We start from the raw sequence: 20,574 nt of genomic DNA on the forward strand, positions 1-20,574 counted from the left end.
CCAGGGAGAACTCAGAAGAGGTCTGAGAGTTCCCACTATGGAGGTTGAATGGGCCCAGCTGTCCTGACAGGATAAGGTGAGCAGGCTCAAGACCCAAGGGTATTCTGTGGTTGATGGTTGGACCTGAGTGAGTGATAGAAGTCCACTCATCAGACAAGGAGAGTGCTGGCTGAACAGCCACTAACACCAAAACAGATGGGAACCTGAAATTTTACAGCTGCAGACAATCCTCAGCATCCTACCAGCTAGATTCAAAGTCTGATGCTATAGCCAAGCTGTCCAGCACTAAGACTCCAAGAAGACAGGATGGTTCAGAGAACTTCATGTCTCATGGATCCAGTGCTGATGCCTTGGCCACAAGATCCTTCCGAAACTGAGACAGCCACAGCCAGTCAGATCAGAGATGGCATTGGAGTGAAAGACTGCCAAGTCTTTGAATCCAATGTGGACAAATTGAGTCACACAGATCTGTAATCTAGGAGCATAAAAAATGGATTGTGGTACAAGTCATGATGTGATGAGGGGAAGAACCTAAGCTACTGAAACCACCAGTAGCCAGAATCAAGGAGACTCCCAACTGAATCCAAGTAAGGAGAAACTTCATCGTTTGATTCATGTCTACTCTGGATAGGCTCCTGGCTGACCAGAATGACCCCAAGGAAGAGATTGTAGAAGATTGCTGTAAAGGCCTCTGGGGATCTGACTACAATAGATTTTGAAAAATGTATTGGATCCGATGGTTTAGGATCATTATCACCAGGGTCAAGGAAGGAAAGGAAGTGGAACATTTTCTAGATGCCTTAGATTTTTTCCTTATGTCTGATTGCAGCTTTAATCCCCCTTTGGTTTTGTCTGAAGTTTTCTTGGCAAAAGAGGAAGGTCCAGAAATAGCAGGTTGAGTTTGGGATGAAAAGAAGTCCCTTCAGTACCATCTTATTTTGTACTCCGTAGCCCAGCAACCAAAAGCAGTACAGATGGTGTACTGCCGAGACAATAGATGCACTTAGAGGGTGCATGGAGAGTTCAGGATCCTATGTTCACAGGCCACACATTTTTTAAAATCTGAAGTTTTTTCTGAGATAGTCACAAATACAATTCCTACTGCAAAAGAGCAGAAACATCACAATAGCACAAACTGTGCTGTAATTTAAACACTGCATTACTGAACAAGTATTTATAAACTACTCCTAAGAACAAGCAACTATTTGCTAGAAAGAAGCACCAATGGCTCACAGGAGAGGCATACTCTTAAATGTTGTTTTTGGTAAAGGGAGGAAGGGTGACAATAATGAAAAAAATGAGAAAAACTACAATTTCCAAAAGATATTAAAATATGAAACAACCCCCCCCCCCCCACCTTTAGAGACCTAATACCTGAAAGTGGAGATCTGCATCTGTTGCAAACGAGGTCTGAGGTAATGTCAGGGACTTATGGGTAAGGGGAGTAGCCTGAGCTTTGGATCCAAAGTCTTGTGCATATGAAGTTGGATCAGATCCATCCATTGAGGAATGAATGGAAGAGACATCAGATCATTGTTTAAGTAGTACATCTTGCTGTATTTACTGTCCAGATACCACTAGAGTCTGCAGTTCTCCCAGTTTAGTAAAACTGTATTGTTTCATTAAAAACAATCCTGAATTTCAGTATCATCAAACGTTCAATTCAAAATTTGAAATAAACATTGTACCTTGTTTGTGGGGGGAAAAATTGTTCACAATACAAAAGTCCTCCAAGTTTTGTTTGCTTTTTCAAAAGTTGAGAAACTGAGCTGTCAAATCTATCATTTCAAAAGTAATATCCACAAAATGTCTTTGCAAAGATTAACAATAGGGTGTGGTTTACTGGGCTAAATCTCTAGCAGTTGAACAGGTATCCTAGGTAACATATTGATCAAAATGTTGATCTTTTTTCATTAATCTTGCCAGGGTGTTTTTTTTTTTGTATTTTCCACTTAATCATGTCTGTATTTCCCTGAGGGACTTCAACTTTCTGTAATACTCTGTGGTCTTCGAAATGTATTTAGGTTCATTTATGAATACTATGCTAACTGCCCAAGAGGGCCCTTTTAAGCGTAGAGAATAACCAGAGGTCAGAATCAAACCTTGTGCTTATGAGGTGAAGACCTTAACCATTATGCTAAACCCATCTAGTAACAGCATTCTAACATTGTTGTTGTTCCATTTATATAAAATTAACCCCTTCACAGATGATTTAAAAGCATACACCATAGACAGTCTAATTGAATGCATCTATTTCATCTCTTTGTGCTGTATCTTATATCACAAATCACTTCAGGCCACAGATTTGTGATGTAGTTCTGCTCCATAATAGTAGAAATAACTTTTTACTGCACTTTGGTTTCCTTTATGATCAATTTCCACAATATTAATATTTATTATATTCCAGCATTTCTTCAGCTTAACCAATATTTTTTCCACATCTCATTTTCCCTAAACTGCAGTATACTGGTTCAGTACAAGTTTGGGGAATTTCCCTGGTCAGTATGAATACCACTTCATGTCTCCCCTGAAAAAAGGCTATAAGCCTAATGGAACTAACCCAATCAACATAATATAAATAAAATTTTAATGTACAACTCAAGTTTTAAATGTAACCTATATTATACTGGCATCAGTCATAATGCAGCTACCTTATTTTTACACCAGCTACTCAAAATGCCTGCATACCATAATAGATCCTAGAATTTTATAAGCCAATTTCTTTGAGTTTATTTATACTATAGCTGAATACTATTTTTTATACATGTGAATATTACAGTAGTTGCTTCTCGTATTTCCTGTATCTTTTAGCCACATCCCATATTACGAACCATTTCTTGTACCAATAATTAAGGTATCCTGTTCTTTCATAACCCTTCATCTAAACTGATCATTATCAGCTTTTGCCCCTTCTGTATCCAGTCTCTTACACTAGGTATTTTGAAGGAATGTAGCAATTGCCTCTTGCTTACCAAAAACTCTATTACTACCTGACAGTGATTCAGAAGGTGTATTTACTGAATTTGGAGTCTCACCTCAGACTACATTCAGTAAAGCACCTCCATTAAAACAACCCACACTGAGGTTATTGAGAAAACACTGCCTAAGCCTCCCAGGCTAAGGAGTTAAGAAACCTCCGCCATTATTTCACACAGTGACATACCTACCACCCTGCACACTGTCAGCCAGTACACACCTCTAAGAGCCATAAGAGTGAGGATTCTAAGACTGCATCTACACATGGTAAGGTTTTAGTAGTAGGTGACTATTGCCAGGCATTCGAATACCACGCTTTCCAGGCTAGAGGAGAATAGGTTAACAGCGGTCTTTTCAGAACCATAATCAAGAGTGTAACAAAGACACTTAGAAACCTTCATCTTGGCAGGTATGATTATGACCTGATAGGGACCCATGTGGAAATGAAGGATTTTGGGCATTTCTTTCAGAAGGATATGACTGAGCTTATGTTTGTGTCCAGGACAGGAAGTACAAAGGTCTTGGGTGGTATTTTGCCATTTTCTTGAATGGCGTAAAAATTACAAGGCAGGATAATTGCCTATGTAAAGCTGGTGTCAGCTTGCTGGCAAGTCTTCCTGTTTTGACAGTTATAGTCTGCAACTTAGCAAGGTTTTCACTGCATCCACACTGCCATTTTTAGGCAGAGTCTTTCTGCAGGACAGTTCAACTTCGTGAATTCTAATTTGAAACCCAATGAAGTGATCCTACAAAAGAAACAAAAAAAATGCTGAAACTTGAGGCTGTCCCGCAACTTAACACATTCATACAGGTATAGAGACATGGTTTTGAAACAATAAAAGCAAACCCCCTTTATCCTGGTGGCTCCAAATCCACTGTGTAGGAGTACCTTAGCCAAATCCCATTTAAACACAACACTTTTCTATGAAGGACTTAGCCAGTTTATTGAATAGTTGATCTACACTGCCAGTGGTCAGCATGCTCAAAGCTTCTCCTGATATTATAAATGCCAACTCTCTTCTCAAATTAGTTAATCATGCTACTAAAGTTCCCAGTATCCTTGATCTAGTTTTCACAAATGTGGAAACATCTTGCATACTGACATGCACATCACCTTCCCTTGTTAGGTCAAACCAGAAATCTGTGATAGTTTCCTTTAAAACTAGTGGTACATCACCAGCAAATGCCACTGGTTAGAGACTTCTCAAAAAGCAAACCTCCTTTGGTTACTTGATAATATAAATGAATTTCACTATAATATTTTTCCAGTGGATCCCATTGCTACAGCTGCTTCCTATGCCTTTGACTTCTTCTCTCACTTTAATTGCATTGACAAGACCGTCCTTATCCACACCAAATTTGAAAAATTTAAAAATAAGCCCTACCCATATAAATAATAATTCTGTAATGAAAAATAAATTTAATGCTTATAAGATCATTCTGCTTACTTTAAGAGAAAACTAGTAAAGAAGACCATCGTGAAGCTCAAAACTGAATGTGACCTTAAAGTAGCTACTAAGATCCAAAATGGCAACAAATCTAACTATGTCAAGAAATTACCACCACCTATCAATATTCAGGGTTAGTCCACAATAATAGTGCCCACTCTGACCCAAAGGAAATAGCCAATATCCTAATCTGACAAATTTATTGCAAAGTTTTTGCTGTTCCACAATCACAGACAGCTCCTTTAATTAGTATGGTAAAAGTCCTGTCAAAAATAAAAGCTCCTCATTCCTGGATCCAGAGAACATAGCAGGCTGCCTGACTATTAGTGCTAAATATGGCCTGTCTGAACCCCTAAGCAAAGCCTATTGGTTTCATTCTTAAATCCTAGAAAACAGCCAATGTAATGTCACTGCACAAGGGTAGCCCAACTGAGCCTGATAAGTAGACCCATTAGTCTCATACATATGTATACATTACCTCAGACTTCCTTAATCTGGATATAGGAAATCTGTTAACCTTAGACCGTCCTCAGTTTGGCTTTGTCAGAGGAAGATCATGCCACTAACCAAATTAATTTACTAATAAAAGTCACCAAATCAGTAGTGGTTACACAATACATACAGCATATCATGACCCTACCAAATCCTTTGACACTCTTCCCCATGCACATTATTGACAAACTTGTAAATCTAAACTAAATCATTATATTGCACAGAATATAGTAAACAGGTTGTCTACAGAATCAGTTTGGTTAGATTCACACATGCCACTTAAAGCAAAAAAAAAATTACCAGTGAGATACTACAGGGCTCAGTGTTAGGCCATCTATTTTTCAGGCCAACACTACTGGCCAGTGATTATCCACATTTATAGATGATGGATAATTTGTAGTAGTCGTTCAATTTTCCATACTTACAGTTGCTGTAATGTGTTACACCACAGTTGGTTTAAGGACAGCGGTCTTAAATGAGAAAAAACGCAGTGTAGTTAATTTTGGTAAGCAAAACATTTTCCCATATCAGACACTGTTGTAAGATGTCTAGGCATTTGTTGATCACCTTTTGACCATCATGTTACCAAATTAATTAGAAAACGGCATCTCCTTTTGATCCAAAGTCATCTTACTTCCACTTTTCTCATCCAAATTGAAAGGCCTTAAAAATAAGTGGCCTCCAACATCCTAGTTATCCTGTCTATACTTACCCATGGAGGAAGGCTATACCTTTCAAACCATTAAAGCTCCAACCCACTTTGATGTCCTATTTCTTCACAGGAGAAAAATGATTCTCAAATACCAGGTTAAAGAAACTGATGCTTCAACACATTAGCATGATAGATTAATTTCCCTGTGTACCCTCCCCCAACTTCTAAAACACACCTCCAGTACATGTCAGGCCGATTAACACCCTTATCACCCTCAAGGTTAACCTAGATAATTGAGTAGGCAGCCTGAAATTCTGCACTAGTCTGACTTGTATTGCCCACATTGAGGCAGGATGGAGCTTTTGAACAAGGGACATAGGCTAGGCTTGTAAAAGTGTGCAGACCGATTGCCTAGTCATTACCTGTGAACCATGTAATCATCTCCAAATGGGATGCAGAAAGTTTCAGTCACTGATGCAAAATAAGATGTTTTTCCCCATTCAGATTCCATTAGATAAAATCAACAGGCTGTTCATTAACTTTGTATACTTTCTGTAGCCAGCCTGATCAACACTATTACCAGCAAGCAAGGTGTGATTTTTTTTTGTGCATTTTCATCATTATTATACTTAAGTTCCATATATATGTGTGTGTGTGTGTGTACACATTTTAAGTTGCATGAAGCCCATGAGGGCATCACCTCACACCAATATTTGCATACTGCAGTAGGAGTTAACAAATTTTCTGATATTTACTTGACTTAATAAATGTTTATTAACTATACAGTGTAAACACTCGTTTGTTAGACTACATTAGATAGTGACTGAATAGCTTACATGACTGAGAAAGTTTACAATGTCACAAATGCTTAATTAAGCGTAGCACACCATGCTATAAGTTAACTCTCTCTTTTGCCTATAATATTACTATAGAATGGTATACATAAGTCTAAACATCATGATCAGGAAAGAAAAACAAAAAATGCTTTCACATGTTCTCATAGTAACTTTGGGTGATCTCATGTTCCTTTCCATGAAAATGCTGTTCTTGGTGACAGTTTCTTCTGCTGTGTATGTGTGAGCTGCAGGATCTTAGTATTAGGAGAGGCCTGCAGTAGTAAGTATCCATGTACTAAAGCAACTTTTGCTATATAGGAGACTTTTGAACAGTTTTTTATTATTTTTTTATTTTTGAACACCCCCCCCTCCCCCAGATCTTTGCCAGATAACTCCACTACTGACAGCCAGTAGACTCTGCTGCAGAGACACAGGAGTCAGGCATTCTCAGGCTGGGTGAGAACCTTGTGCCCAGTTCATTCCTTTAAAGGAATTTCTAGCAGCTTTTCTGATCCCAAGTGATAGTCAGCAGGTCAGCCTGCTGCTCCTAGGCTACCCCTTTCACCTTAGCAGCTTCTCCAAGCCCACTATTGATGCCTGTCAAGGGGAAATGCCTCCATATGCAGAGTTCCCCTCAGCTTTACTGAAGCAAAACACAGTGCAGGTCCAGCTGCCTCAAACTTCACCTCCCTCTCACCCCCTAAATGGCCCATCTCAATACTGAAAGATTGCCAAATTCCAGTAACAATGGCCACACAGGTAAAAAAAAAAGCACTCTCCAAAGCTAAGAATACAGCATCCATGGGACCAGATGACATCCCAGGCTGTGTACTACATGAACTACAAAATGAACTGGCACCTAACCTAAGTGTCATGTTTAATCATAGCCTCACCTCAGGCTTCATGCCCACTGAGTGGCGCACAGCTGCAGTTATCCGACTACACAAGGGGGGATCCACCTTGGATCCCGGGAACTACCGCCCCCTCAGTCTGATGAGCCTAATCTGCAGGGCCATATGTAACTTACAAAGACATTGGCAACCTTCAAACACTGGACCCCCCACAGTTTGGGTTCGTGAAGGGCTGATCTTGTCTCCTGAACCTGACTGACTTCTTCAAATCAGTCCCCAGAGACGTGGACAAGAGTAAGGTGGTCCACACAGCCTATCTGGACCTCACCAAGGCCTTTGACACCATCCCCCACTCTGGAATCGTAGATAAACTTAATAAGCTGGGCATTAATCCCTACATCACTCAGTGGGTTGCCATCTGGCTTACCGACAGAACCCACACTGTAAAAGTAGCCAACTCCAAATCCAGCTCCAGACAAGTGGAGCACCTCAGGGTTCAGTCCTGGGACCGCTCTTGTTTGGCATCTACTTTTCTGAAGTACAGGCCAACACTAAAGGACTCTGGCTAACAAAGTTTGCAGATGACTGCAAACTGGGAGCCATTATTGAATCCACAAATGATGTGGATATTCTACAAAAGGGCCTTACAAAAACAGATGCTTGGTGCCAGAGCCATGGGCTCAAACTCAGTGACAAGAAATGTATAGTTATCTCCTTTGGGAAAAAAACATGTACCTGTGAATTACCACATAGTTGGCAGTACACTAAACACTGAAAGTGCGATGAGACTTAGGGACACAGGTGGACAGTGGTCTCACCTTCGATAACCACATCGCCACAACAGTCAGGAAATGTGGTTCTTCTATGTGGCACACCTCATCACTAAGGGCTTTTCATCCAGAAAAAAAGGGGGTCATTGTCCCACTGTACTCATCCCTCATTAGACCCATTATAGAATACAACGCCCCGTTTGGTATGTACCTCTCAAGACATCTGCAACAACTGGAAAGGCTGCAGAAATACTTCACTAAAAGAAACACAGGTCTAAAGTAGTTGCCAGATACACAGGTCTAAAGTAGATGCCCTGTGCTGACCACCTAAAAAAACTCTACCTATAATCTGTCACATATCGTCTGCTCAGAGGCGAGCTCTGCTTAACATACAAGGCCATGTCAAACCCAGGGCTGTTGGACATGCTACACAAAGAAATCCCAATCCCTCAGAGACGCATGCTCTAGTGATCTAAACCTTGTCATCACAATGTACAAAACATAGTGGAGGGATAGGTTCCTGACCCAGAGTTTCCCCAGACTCTGGAATAGACTGCCCATACATGTCAAGCAGAGCACCTCTTTGGCCCTCTTCAAAAAGAACCCTGATGATTGGATGGGAGATAAGAAATTCACCCTGGGATCACATCAGTCACCCTGCTAGACAGGGATCCAGGGAAGTCAATACTGTGGGAAGAAATAGCCAAAGAATTGTTATGGCTATGAAACTTCATTGGCAATACTTAGTGCACATTATCCTTGTTTTGAGCGGAGCCAACAGCCACTCAACTCCCATGCTCCCCAGCCAGCTCTTCCAAGCATCTGAGCCACTACTTCATCTCAGCTGCAGCATAGTCTGGTCTTTATCCCTCTATTCCATGGAGTTGGCGCAGTATAACAAATGTCTAAACAATTTTGTACATCTGTATGTTCACCAAGTTACACACCCTCCAAATAAGTTTCTATGTACTTCAGATGTACACCATTATATATTTTTTAAATCCCCGTGACACCAGGGAAATACTGCCAATCCAGCTATCCGGAATTTTGTAAGTAATTATGTCACTTGAGAATATTAATATGATTTATAGAGAATTGTGCCACTGCCAGCCCAGCTATCTGGAATTTTGTAAATAATCATATGTCATTTGTAAATATTAACATGATTCATATACTTGTCTTACCAGTGTAAGAACTACATTTATGTGGGGATTAAACTACTCAAAAATGCATGTGTTGAACTGTATGTTATGTACTGAGCTTCAAGAATGTAACCACAGTGTACCCTACTGGAAAATAACAGAAATTATGTTTTAATAGTAAAAGCAGAAACAGAGTTAACTTAGAAAACTTTAAGAAAATAATTAAGTCGTTTACGATGTGCTATAAAAAAGTTAGTTTCAGCTCAGCACAGACACAATGTCTAGAGCTAGATGCTTCTTTCTATTGTCTTTAAACAGAAATAATTACCAAGTTTAAAATGTAAAATGTTTTTATTGCTGCATGACTTCCTAGCAGCTGCACACTTCTGAAAGATGCACATTTTTGACACAGAGGTGCTAAATTCTATGTATTTAGCCTGGGAACTGAAGGCAGGTGACAGTGATGTAATCTGAGCTGACCCAGCAGTGATGTTTGATAGTAATTTAAGAACTCTCTAAGAGACAGATTTTTGCATTTTGTATTTGTCTTTAGATCTGGAAACATCCTCTCATCAGCACTTGCCTTGCTAATAGGTTCATAGGTAGGTACTAGGCTATCTGCCCAAGGGCATTTATAAGCCTAGCCAGAGTGTGTCGGCTCTCGTCGCCCCATTGATTAATTAACTGATCCTTTGTCAAGCAGAGCCAATGACGTGGATCCCAGGGGTGTATTTTTTGTTACTCATCCACTTGTTAAGGTTTATCTTGAAGAGTGTTAGTGAGGGGCTCTGCCTGATGTAATTTGAAATTTTGTTCCAAATCATGGGGAGTCTCTGTGACCGGAATCTATCCCTCCAGCATGTTCTATTTATTCTTTTGGTGAGGTTTAGCTCACTAGAGCGCGTGGCTCGCAGTGACTTGGATTTCTTTAGGTGGAGCATGTCCATCAATTCTGAGTTGGACATGGCTTTGTAAGTCAGGCAGAGATCATCTCTGAGTAAGTGATATGCCACTGAGTACAGCCGAAGTTTTTTAAGTCGGGCTGCATATGACATGTTTGAGGCCAGTAATCCTCTTGGTGAGGTACTTTTGTGGTCTTTCCAGCTGTTGGAAGTGTCTTGTGAGGTACATCCGAAATGGGGCATTGTACTCTGTGATGAGTCTAATGAGTGACGAGTAGAGGGGCACTATAACCTCTATTTCTAGATGCGAACCCTTTAGTAATTAGATGGGCCACATAAGATTTCCTAACTACTTTGGCAATATGATTGTCAAAGGAGAGATTACTATCTACCTGGGTCCCCAGATCTCTTATTACCTCCTTTATTAAGGGGGCTGCCACCTATGTGGTAATTTGTGGGTGTTTTGTTTTTCCCAAATGGGATGACTGCATTTTTTGGCATTTAGCTTGACACCAGGTGTCCATCTCAGTAAGGTCCTTTTGGAGGATGTCCGTGTCAGCCGAAGTGTCAATTATGGCTCCCAGTTTGCAGTCATCGGCAAACTTGGTTAAGCCATAGTCCTCCTGTGTTTGCCTGTACTTCTGATAAGTATATGCCAAACAGTAGGGGTCCCAGGACCGAGCCTTGCGGGACACCACTTGTGACTGGTTTAGACTCGGACCTGGAGCCTGCTATTCTTTCCATGTGAGTTCTGTCTAAGCCAGTTGGCAACCCATCTCGTGACTTAGCGGTTTATGTTCAGGCTGGTGAGTTTTTCTGTAACACCAGAGTGAGGAATGGTGTTGAAAGCCTTGGCGAGGTCAAGGTAGGCTGTGTGAACCACCTTTCCCTCGTCTATGGCCTTGGTGACTCTCTCGAAGAAGTCAACCAGGTTTAAGTAGGCATGATCTGCCCTTAAAGCCGAACTGGGTCGGGTCTTGTGTTGGGAGGTTCCCAATATCTTTGTTAATGAGTTCCATGATGATGCACTCCATAGCCTTGCAGACCAGGCTAGTCAGGCTTATGGGGCGATAGTTACCAGGGTCAGTTGTGGCCCCTCCTTTGTGGTGAGGAATAACCATTGGTGTGCGCCATTCTGTGGGCATGTAGTCTGTGGAGAGGCTGAGGTTGAACAGCGTGTTTAGGTGGGGGGTTAGTTTGTTCTGTAGTTCATGCAAGACGCAGCCTGGGACACCATCTGGTCCCACTGACGCTATGTTTTTGGCTTTTGAAAGGGCTATTTTCACCTGTGCTGCTGTGATTTTTGGGACACTATACTTTTCCGGTACTGTTGTGGGCCCTTTTGGAGGTGAGAGGGGGGTGAAGTTTGCACTGAATCTATCTGCTAGGATGTTGGCAATATCAGTAGGTTCAGTATATTTTGTGCTATTTTGCACTAGTTCAGTGCACATCTGCGAGTGGCCACTTGGATTCTTAACATAGCTAAAGAAGACTTTGTGGTTATCTTTTGAATCCTTGGCTATGTTTCTTTCGGTTAGCCTTGGATGATTTCATGACGGACCTTAGTTTTTTACCGATACTGATCAGGGATGTTTTTCCTTCTTGGGATTTGCTTTTTTTCTGAACTAGTTTCCTCCTCCTATTGTATAGCCTGTTTATTGCAGGGGTCCACCAAACTGGTTTCCTTGTCATAGAGGAGAGAGTCTTGGTTTTGCTAGGGATGGCACGATCCATGCATCCTTGTAGGTGCTCACAGAGTGCATTTGTAAAGGTTTCTGCATCTTGGCCAGCATTATCCTTTAGCGTGGGGGCTGTGAAACATACCACCTCTGTCTTAAGTAATGTGACGTTTGCTTTAGAAACGTTTTTTACTATGGATTCCTTAGTTGGGGGTGGTGGTGGGGTGTGGACATCCAGAGTGATTAGTTTATGGTCTGATCTAACTAGTGACATGTTGACCTCCGGTGTGGAACACCTGTCGCCCATGTTGGTGATGATCAGGTCCAATATGTTTTCACCTCTGGTAGGGGAGTTTACCAGCTGATCCAGGGCGTTTGAGTTGATGAAGCGCTGGGCCTGGAAATTTGTACTCTAGTAGTTTTCCCAGTGAATGGTAGGGTAATTGAAATCGCCCAATATCAGGGTGTTTGGTAGGACCTTCATGTTTTCCAGTGTCTTCAGAAAGGTAGAGTGGTGGTCCTGGATCATGGAGGGTGATCTGTAACAGGCCTCAATTTGCATTGCAGATTTGCCCAATGTTAGTTGCACATGGATGATCTCAGAGGTATCATGCTGCGCCACTAACCTGGAGGTGTAGGTATCCTTGATGAATATGGATACACCCCCCTCCTTTTGTGTTTCGGTCCGTGTTCTGTGGCCAAAACGTGTGGTATGAGTTGTAGCCCGGTAGTGCTGGGGTGCTCTCTGGAGCCTTGAACCAGGTTTCAGTTACTGCACAGATGTCGACGTTCTCCTTACTGAGGAGTGCTTCGAGTGTGTGCATTTTGAGATTTAAACTCCTGGCGCTGAGTAGCATAACCCTCAGTTTTTTGTTAATTGTGCTGTTTATGGAGGTGGGTTTGACTTTTGAGCCTTGCCTAAAAAAGGCACTATGGGGGCAGCAAGAGCCTTGGCCAGTATTCGAAAGCCTAGGGGTGACAGGTGCAAGCCATCTCTTGCGAAGCAACGCGGCTTGTCGAGCATGTCATCCCAGGCTGACAGACTGGATCCCCTTTGAATGACACCAGAAGCTTAGCCAAATGTTGAAATTGATAAATTTTCTTTATACTGAGGTATCATTCTTGATGAGGGCAGGATGCTACTCAGGGTCAGGGTCAGACGAGCCTGGGCTTCATGATCAAAGAGCTCTTCCATGTCTCTTTTCATGCAGTCCAGGGAAGTACATCTCAGGTCATTCACACCAACATGAACAATGACAATCATATTTGTACTTGTTCTGGAGTGACCTGAGTACTTGTGTTATGTGGCGGATTCTGGCTCCCGAGAGGCAGTTAACAGTAACCTTCTTGTTCTCCAGCCTAGTGAGTGGGACATCAGTGTGCCTGACTATAGAGTCACCTATTACTAGTGTGTTAGGTATGTTGTTTCGCCTTAAGGGCTGTTTGTGCAGTACACTGATTTTGTGTTTTATGTGTTGCCTGGTTTGTGATAGGAAGTGCAGGTTGTTTGAGTGTTTGCTTTGGAGGTCTCTGATGCTTTTGCAGGTATTTATTTAGAGCCCCAGAGTAGGTTTTTGTGTATTTATTTGCTATTGCTGTTTTAGTAGGTCTGTGTGCAGGTGGAGGTGTGGTGCAAGTGTTAACCTTCTCCTCCTGACTGTCTGTTCCAGTCTTGGGTGGAGACAGCTTAGCTTCCAGTTTGGCTGTATAATTGCATCTCTCGCATATGTTAGTGTTTTGTGGTAGGAGGAGAGGGTTGTCTGTGTACATGAGGCAGTTGTAACATTGCCTCAGGATACCCAGATTCACCAGCTGGACTGGAGAGTGCACTTGAAGTTGCCCTTTGGTCATGCCTGAATAGTAGGGTAAGCTGCTTAGTCGCTTGGTGGGTGAGGGGTGAATAAAAAGCCTTGCCCTGCTGGGCCATCAGTGTCAGAGTGTATTAGTGCTTGCTATTAGGTCTGAGCAAGTGCTGGGGCTGTAAGATGCTTTTTGAGTGCTTAGGTTGAGAGTTAGACTAGTTTCAAGGGAAAAACTGAAGAGGAGACTTAGTGGACCCGAGAAAAATGTAACCGAAGCTAATTGGCACTGCTCGGTGCGCAAAACCATGCAAACGCGGCTTTTATAGTAGGGAAATTAAAGAGAGAGAAATTAGCCCAAAATGGCAAATAAACTACTAACTTCTGGGCTGGAACCAGTCCTCCAGGGACAGATAGGTTGCTCAAAGCTCCCCTCTCTCACAGGTGAGCAGAGAAACTTCCATCTATCCAAGCAAGGTATGGGCAACTCAGAAACTAGTATCACATCCCTGAATTCAGCACTAGCCTGAAAACTGGACTATACTAGCTTAGAAAGGCGGGAAACAAGGAATTTTTTTTTTTGAAAAGATAAGGCAAAAATAGTAAAAAATACACTTAAAACAGCTTTAAACTACTACAAACGATCAGAAAAGGCTATCACACTTTAGTGTGTAGCCTACAACAGTTAAATTATTTAAACAAAAAACGTTTTAAAAGTGCAGGCAATCAAATAAGTACAATATGTGAAAAAAACAAGCTTTTTAAATCACAATAAATGGTGGAAAATCTGCGTTTAGGCAGAAACAGTTAAGTATAGAAAACTGATAATCACTCCAAAGTCTCTCTTAAGCTAGAAGGCTTGTATCAGTTTAAGGCTTTCTAGTGCTACCCATTATGTTAGTTACAGGAAAGATGGGAAACAAGCGCAGATGTGGTCTTTTAAACCAGAAAGTTGAAAGAGACGGACAAATTGTCCAAATGGTCAATAAACTACAATTTCTGGGCCAATAACCTCTCCGCTCATGGTAGACAGGCTACCTAGTGCTTACCACTCCCACTGATAAGCTAGAAGGCTTTCTTCCAACACAGAAAGGCTTGCGGGTAGTAATCTCTCAGATATAGCTAGGAATATAGTAAAGATTAGTTTAGATGTTTCTGTATTTGAAATGGTCATGCAAGGTTTTAAAATATTTCCTGTGATTGTTAACTCTGCAGCCACTGTGTTATCTTGTCCTTTTATTATTAAATGCATTTAAACCTTTAATTGTGGCTGGTTTGTTTAGAAATATTTAAGCTGTTTAGAGTACTTGCATATGTATTTGGTGACACTGTGGGGGCCACTCCAATAGCCTTAGTCTTGGCCACACCATTTGGATAATAGTAACATTACACAGTAAGATTAGGAACCCTTTGGCATGGGCCTTAATAGTAGCTGATAAGTAAGGGTGGCTTGTGGCAGCTGGTACTACCTTATAGTCTGGGCAGAAGGGGGCATAACTAGTAAACCTGTGCCAGCCTTTCCCAGGTGTGTTTGTGTATCAATCAGATCTCAAAAGTGTGTGTGTCAGCTACATGGGAAGGGACATGAAGCACTGGTTGGACAGAGGATGCTGGAGGTCTTAGCTTGGCCACTCAGCTAAGATCTTAACTCAGCATCTGTGCCAGTGGGGATCTGGAGAAAGAGGGAGAAACCAGCCCCAGACTGACTGTGATCTATGTGTACTCTTAAGAGAAGTTGTACTTTACTCTGTGTGTACTTATCCTCCCAATGTGTACGGCCCTCACTGGTGCTAGTGGGGAGGATCGAGGCTCCTTGAATACTGGGCCAGTGCAGGGGCATCACAATCCCCAACACCAAAGCTTGACCATTCTGTGCCAACTACCCCACCAGATGGGGTCAAGATAATGTGGTGAGATGTGACCGGTCTTGAGATATATGGCTGTGGAGGGCAGACAGGAGCAGGGCTACCTGCAGCATCATATACAATGCTTCCATTAGGACTTTTTGATGTGTGCCTTAACCAAACTCTAGTATTCTAGGCTGTGGAACTTGTGGATATTCAATAGCACCTTAAGAAAACAATCACCTACATGGTAGCACCCAGTCCATGTACATTCATCTACCTCTGTAATCACTTTTAATAGCATCTGTTATTACCACCAGAGTATGACCTAGCCATGTTGCCCCATAACAAAAGGTGAGCAGGCATTGCATCATTCCCTTTTCCTCTTAATTGGTGCTTTAGTACCAGGAACATTAGTTGAACCCTGGCTGTCATGGTCACAGTGAATGCCTTACCCTTCTGTAACAAGGAATCAAAGTTTCTAGATAGACTGTCAACTTTTTTCTTCCGTTGTCAAGGGCATGAAGGCCTAAGAATATCTGATAAGGTTCCTCCAAATAACTTTCAACCTGGAAATTGGGACAGTCAGAGGCCCGTCAGCGAGGATTACTACCACTTCAGTAACATTCTTCAAGGATGCAGTCATTAGCATCTACATGAACAGCTGTTGCTTAGATTACAGTATTCACTGCTGCATAGCATAAGCAGTATGTCAATTTAACCTTTTTTTTTTTTTTAAAGAATTCCCTATCCACTATGGAATTCTAGAGTGAAACTCACTTTTCTTCCCAACTACACTCTTTCACTATAGTGTTTCATATTTTGTGGCCCTAGTTGGTTATTTATTAGTTTACAGCAAGATTAGGTAGTTGTTGGAGGTAAAGGCATTTTTTTTTTCTTTTAGAGAGCAATTTGTATAAGTATACTGTAGTCCACTCCCATCCTCAAATTTGATGTACTTATTTGATATGTGAAGCTAGGATTGTCCAACCCTGGAGAGATTTTTCTGAGAGCTCATGATAGTTATTCTAGTGTTAGGAACGGGAGAGAGAAAGGTAATGGATATCTGATTGGCAGGTGGTAGCTCAATGGAGGGAGGGAAACCTTAGTAATGGCTATCATACAAGTATTTCAGTTTTCTATTCCAATCCTAGCAGAGCAGCTCAAACATAAAACTCAGGGTGTTTTCCTTATTCATGTTTTTTTGTCTCTCCCTTCCTTCACACAGGAGCCTGGATTTTCTTCAGAAATGAAAGAAGATTCTCTACAGCAACATAAATTTCCTGATGGAAAAGTCTGGCAGGAACTTGCATCCAAGCCATAGGTGCTGCCTGTGAAGAGCATCAAAGCATTATGCAGTTTGATGTTTTTTAGTAATGAATGACCAACTTTATTAGTATTAATACTACCATCAGGTGCCTGTGGAAAGAACACATTAAACAGAGGTAAATAGTATGGGCACAAAAATATGAGAAATGTTTTTTCTAAGGCAGGAAGTGGTTTGCTGACTTAATAAACTTAATTTGCATTGTATGTACCTCACATAGCTGTGCTATCAAAATCACACTCAATTTCATATTTGTAAGCATACGTTAGTAGAATACCAAGCTGTGAATCCAAAGAATGGGTGAAGATCCCAGTTTATTTTGTGTAAATTGTGACATTGCAGGATCCATGTGGGGGTGGGTTGTATCGCTATGGTATAAATGCTGACATTATTAAATTCTGGTAATTGTCTATTGCTGTACCATCGCCTTAAGATACGTTGCTTTTATAGTAAACTGTGTTTGATTATTGTTTTTGCTTGGTTTATTTTAAGTTGCATAAAATATGCCTTAATGCTTTATAGAGACCAAATCACTACTTCAGATATTTTTTTTTTTCTTTTTTGGTGTGGGGGGCTGTTGCAAAGTGCAAGTAACATTATGTGGATGCAAGAAGGGGTTATCGTTGAATCAGAGCTATGTCCATGATTAAAAAAAAAAGGGGTTGTAGCCAGTGCCATCCTATCTGCACAAAATGTTGTATAAGGTTATGAATACATATAATGTGCAACTGCAAACCTTTCTAGCTGAAGTAACATGAAGATTGTATTTCAAGACAATATTAAGGAACTCAAATAAGCAGTTTTAAGTGGCAGGCTGCATCATTCCTTCCAATGAAAAGTTAAAATCCAGGTCAAGAATAAGTTTAAGAAAATAAAGCCATGTTCTCTCAGGTATTTTCATTGCAGGGTGAAAGAAGGTTAAATGTATATTCCCACTACACGTTTGCTGAGAAAGCAAGAGTCCTGCTGGTTCTAATAGAAGAGAAAGCCAGCCTCTTAGAAGGCAAATTTGAAAAAAAAATATAGGAAATGTATAAAATGTGCTTGAAAGTGGAGATCAGCTGCACCACTAATACAATTCTTTATTAAATACAACCTTTCTAGTGCATTTTTCTAGACTTATGCAAAACCTTCATTATCTAGAGAAGATGACTGGCATTTTGTCTATCAGGCCATGAGATAATGAAATGGAATTGCAGGATGCAACAACTTCCCCTTGCTACTGACATAGAAGGGTCTTCTGAGGAAGCTGACACTGCTCTGTTGCTTCCACTCTCCCTCATTAAGCAGTAATTAGAATGTCACTTTCCTCTTTTCCAGCGATACATTTTCAGTTAGAGGAACTGAGGATCACAAAGGTGACCCAGTTTTATGAGTGTTTTAGCATCATGGGCCTTTCTTCACATGCCTTTTAATTCCTGAAATCCAAGTTAAAGGTCATGCTGCTAAACACTAGGAGTCTAAACATGAAACTGCACTCATTGCAAGCATTCTTTACCCTGGAAAATGCAGACATTTGTGCAGTCACAGAAACCTGGTTCAGAGCTGCAGAAAGCACCTCAGCCGAACCTGGTTACTCATACATTCAGACCCCAAACTGTGGGCAGCAAAGCCAAAAGAGGTGGAATTTTAATGTATATTAAAGGCACACACACCTCCAGGCTGGTCAAACAGTATTACGCTCAGGAGACACTCCAGGTGCAGTTAACTACTGACAAGACCCCTATTCAAATCATAGCTAGCTACAGGCCCCCAGATTTGACTCAGGATGCCCTCTCCACCCATCTGGACCTCCTTGAATCTATCGAGATTCAACCCTTTACCCTGATCCTAGGTGACTTTAACCACCCAACTATAGACTGGAAAAAATATTCATGCCAGAACAGAAATGCCCAGAGATTCCTTGATTTTTATCAATGCAAATACCTTGGAGCAGCTAGTCAATACCCCCACAAAAGGTGATAATATCTTGGACATGGTATTAACCAACATGAGTAACCACTGCAGCACCCCTAAAGTAGTATCCTCCCTGGTAAAATCAGACCATAAAGCGGTCACTTTCAAAGTCAGCATCTCCCCTGATCCCCCTCTAACTAGGGTCAAACAAAAGCTTCTTCAAAACTGATTACAACCTCCTGAGGGGATGGTATAAACAGCTTCAGAGCCCCCCTCCCCCTCTGTTGGAACTGGCACTAATGTCCATATGTACACCAAAGTACTATATGAGCACTTATATAGATGCATGGAATCAGTAATACCTGACAGGACAAAGTCATCCTCTGTAAGGAATAGTAAACCTGTCTGGTGGACATCTGCAATAAATAAACTGTATAACAAAAGGAAAAAAATTGCTGTCCAGTACCAAGGCACAGGTACCCAACTGGAAGCACTCTCTCCTTAGCCTAAACAAGCAAAAAAGAGCACTAGTGAAATCCTCTAAAGCCAACTTTGAGTCCAAATTGGCCACATATACTAGAGACATATGTCCACAATCTCAAAGGAAGCACCCAGATCTGTTCAGAACTGGTGGTCAAGGACACCACATACACAAATGCTGTAGATATAGTCAACTTACTGGCTGACAGATACAGTGAAAACTTCATCCCTGTGTCCCCCCCCATCAGTAAATCAGGACATCCCCAGTACCTGCTCCCCTCCCCTTATCGCTAGGGAACAGGTTATCACTGCCCTCTCAAAGGCTAAAAAGTACAGCCTCCATGAGACCAGATAGCATTCCAGGCTGCATCCTACATGAACTTGCAGCACCATTAGGCACCCTATTCAACCAAAGCCTGAGTACTGGCTTTGTCCCAGCTGAGTGGAAGACAGCCACTGTCATCCCTTTTCAGAAAAGTGGAGCATCCACCAATCTGGGAAATTTTAGACCCATTAGCCTGATCTGCAAGGCCATGGAATGGATTATCATGGACCTCATTCACAGGGACATTGGCAGCCTCCATTCAACCCCACACAATTTGGCTTTGTCAAAGGGAGGTCATATGGGTGTTAACTCTGGTTAACTTCTTTGAGACAGTCACCAAAGCCATGGACAAAGGGAAGACTGTGCACACCACCTACCTTGACTTGGCCAAGGCCTTCAACACTATTCCCCACTCGGGCATAGTACACAAACTTTCTCAACTATGTATCCATCCATGTGTTATCAAATGGGTAGCAAACTGGCTCACTGATGGAACCCACCTAATCAAAATAGGGGCAGTCACATCAAGCAGTAGAGCCATAACTATTGGCATACCCTAGGGCTCGATCTTGGAGCCTCTTATTTGGGATATACTTCTCTGAGGTGCAGGCCAAAACTAGTGGGCTATGGCTGGCCAAGTTTGCAGAGAACTGCAAGCTGGGCATGGTCATCAATTCCTCAAGTGATGTGGACGTCCTCCAAGAGGGTCTTACCCAAACAAATGACTGGTGCCAGAAACATGGGCTCAAGCTGAATGCCAAAAAAATGCATCATCATCCCCTTTGGGGAGAGTGAAGTCCCCACATATCACATTAATAACCACGTCCTAAGCACACAATCTGTCATGAGGGATTTGGGCACCATGTTGCTTCCATTGTACGGAAAGCTTTCTATATGGTGCACCTCATAAGTAAGGGTATCTCATCCAAGGACAAGGTCATAACATCCCCAGATTCTTCCCTTATAAGGCCACTTATTGAGTACAATGCCTCCTTCAGCATGTACCTCGCAAAAACATGCAGCAGCTGGAGAGACCACAGAGGTTCCTCACCATAAGAATCCAGGGCATCAAACTTCTATCCTACACAGATAGGCTAAAAGCCCTGTCCTCCTACTCAGTTTCATACAGACTCCTCAGAGGTGACCTCTGTCTGG

The 20,574-nt window shown here is 41.7% G+C and overlaps 1 protein-coding gene across 1 annotated transcript in view; it reads left to right on the plus strand.

Moving 5' to 3' along the window:
* ENOSF1 (enolase superfamily member 1) overlaps positions 1-17,187 on the plus strand; it is an 852,891-nt gene extending 835,704 nt beyond the window's left edge. Inside the window, exon 16 of the mRNA XM_044065235.1 lies at positions 16,620-17,187. Coding sequence (XP_043921170.1) covers positions 16,620-16,715 — 96 coding nt within the window. The 3' untranslated portion in view covers positions 16,716-17,187. The remainder of the gene's footprint in view (positions 1-16,619) is intronic.
* The last annotated feature ends 3,387 nt before the right edge of the window (positions 17,188-20,574 follow it).

This window comes from Protopterus annectens, chromosome 3.part0, assembly GCF_019279795.1.
Source record: "Protopterus annectens isolate FY-2018-M chromosome 3.part0, PAN1.0, whole genome shotgun sequence".
Taxonomy (NCBI): Eukaryota; Metazoa; Chordata; order Ceratodontiformes; family Protopteridae; genus Protopterus; species Protopterus annectens.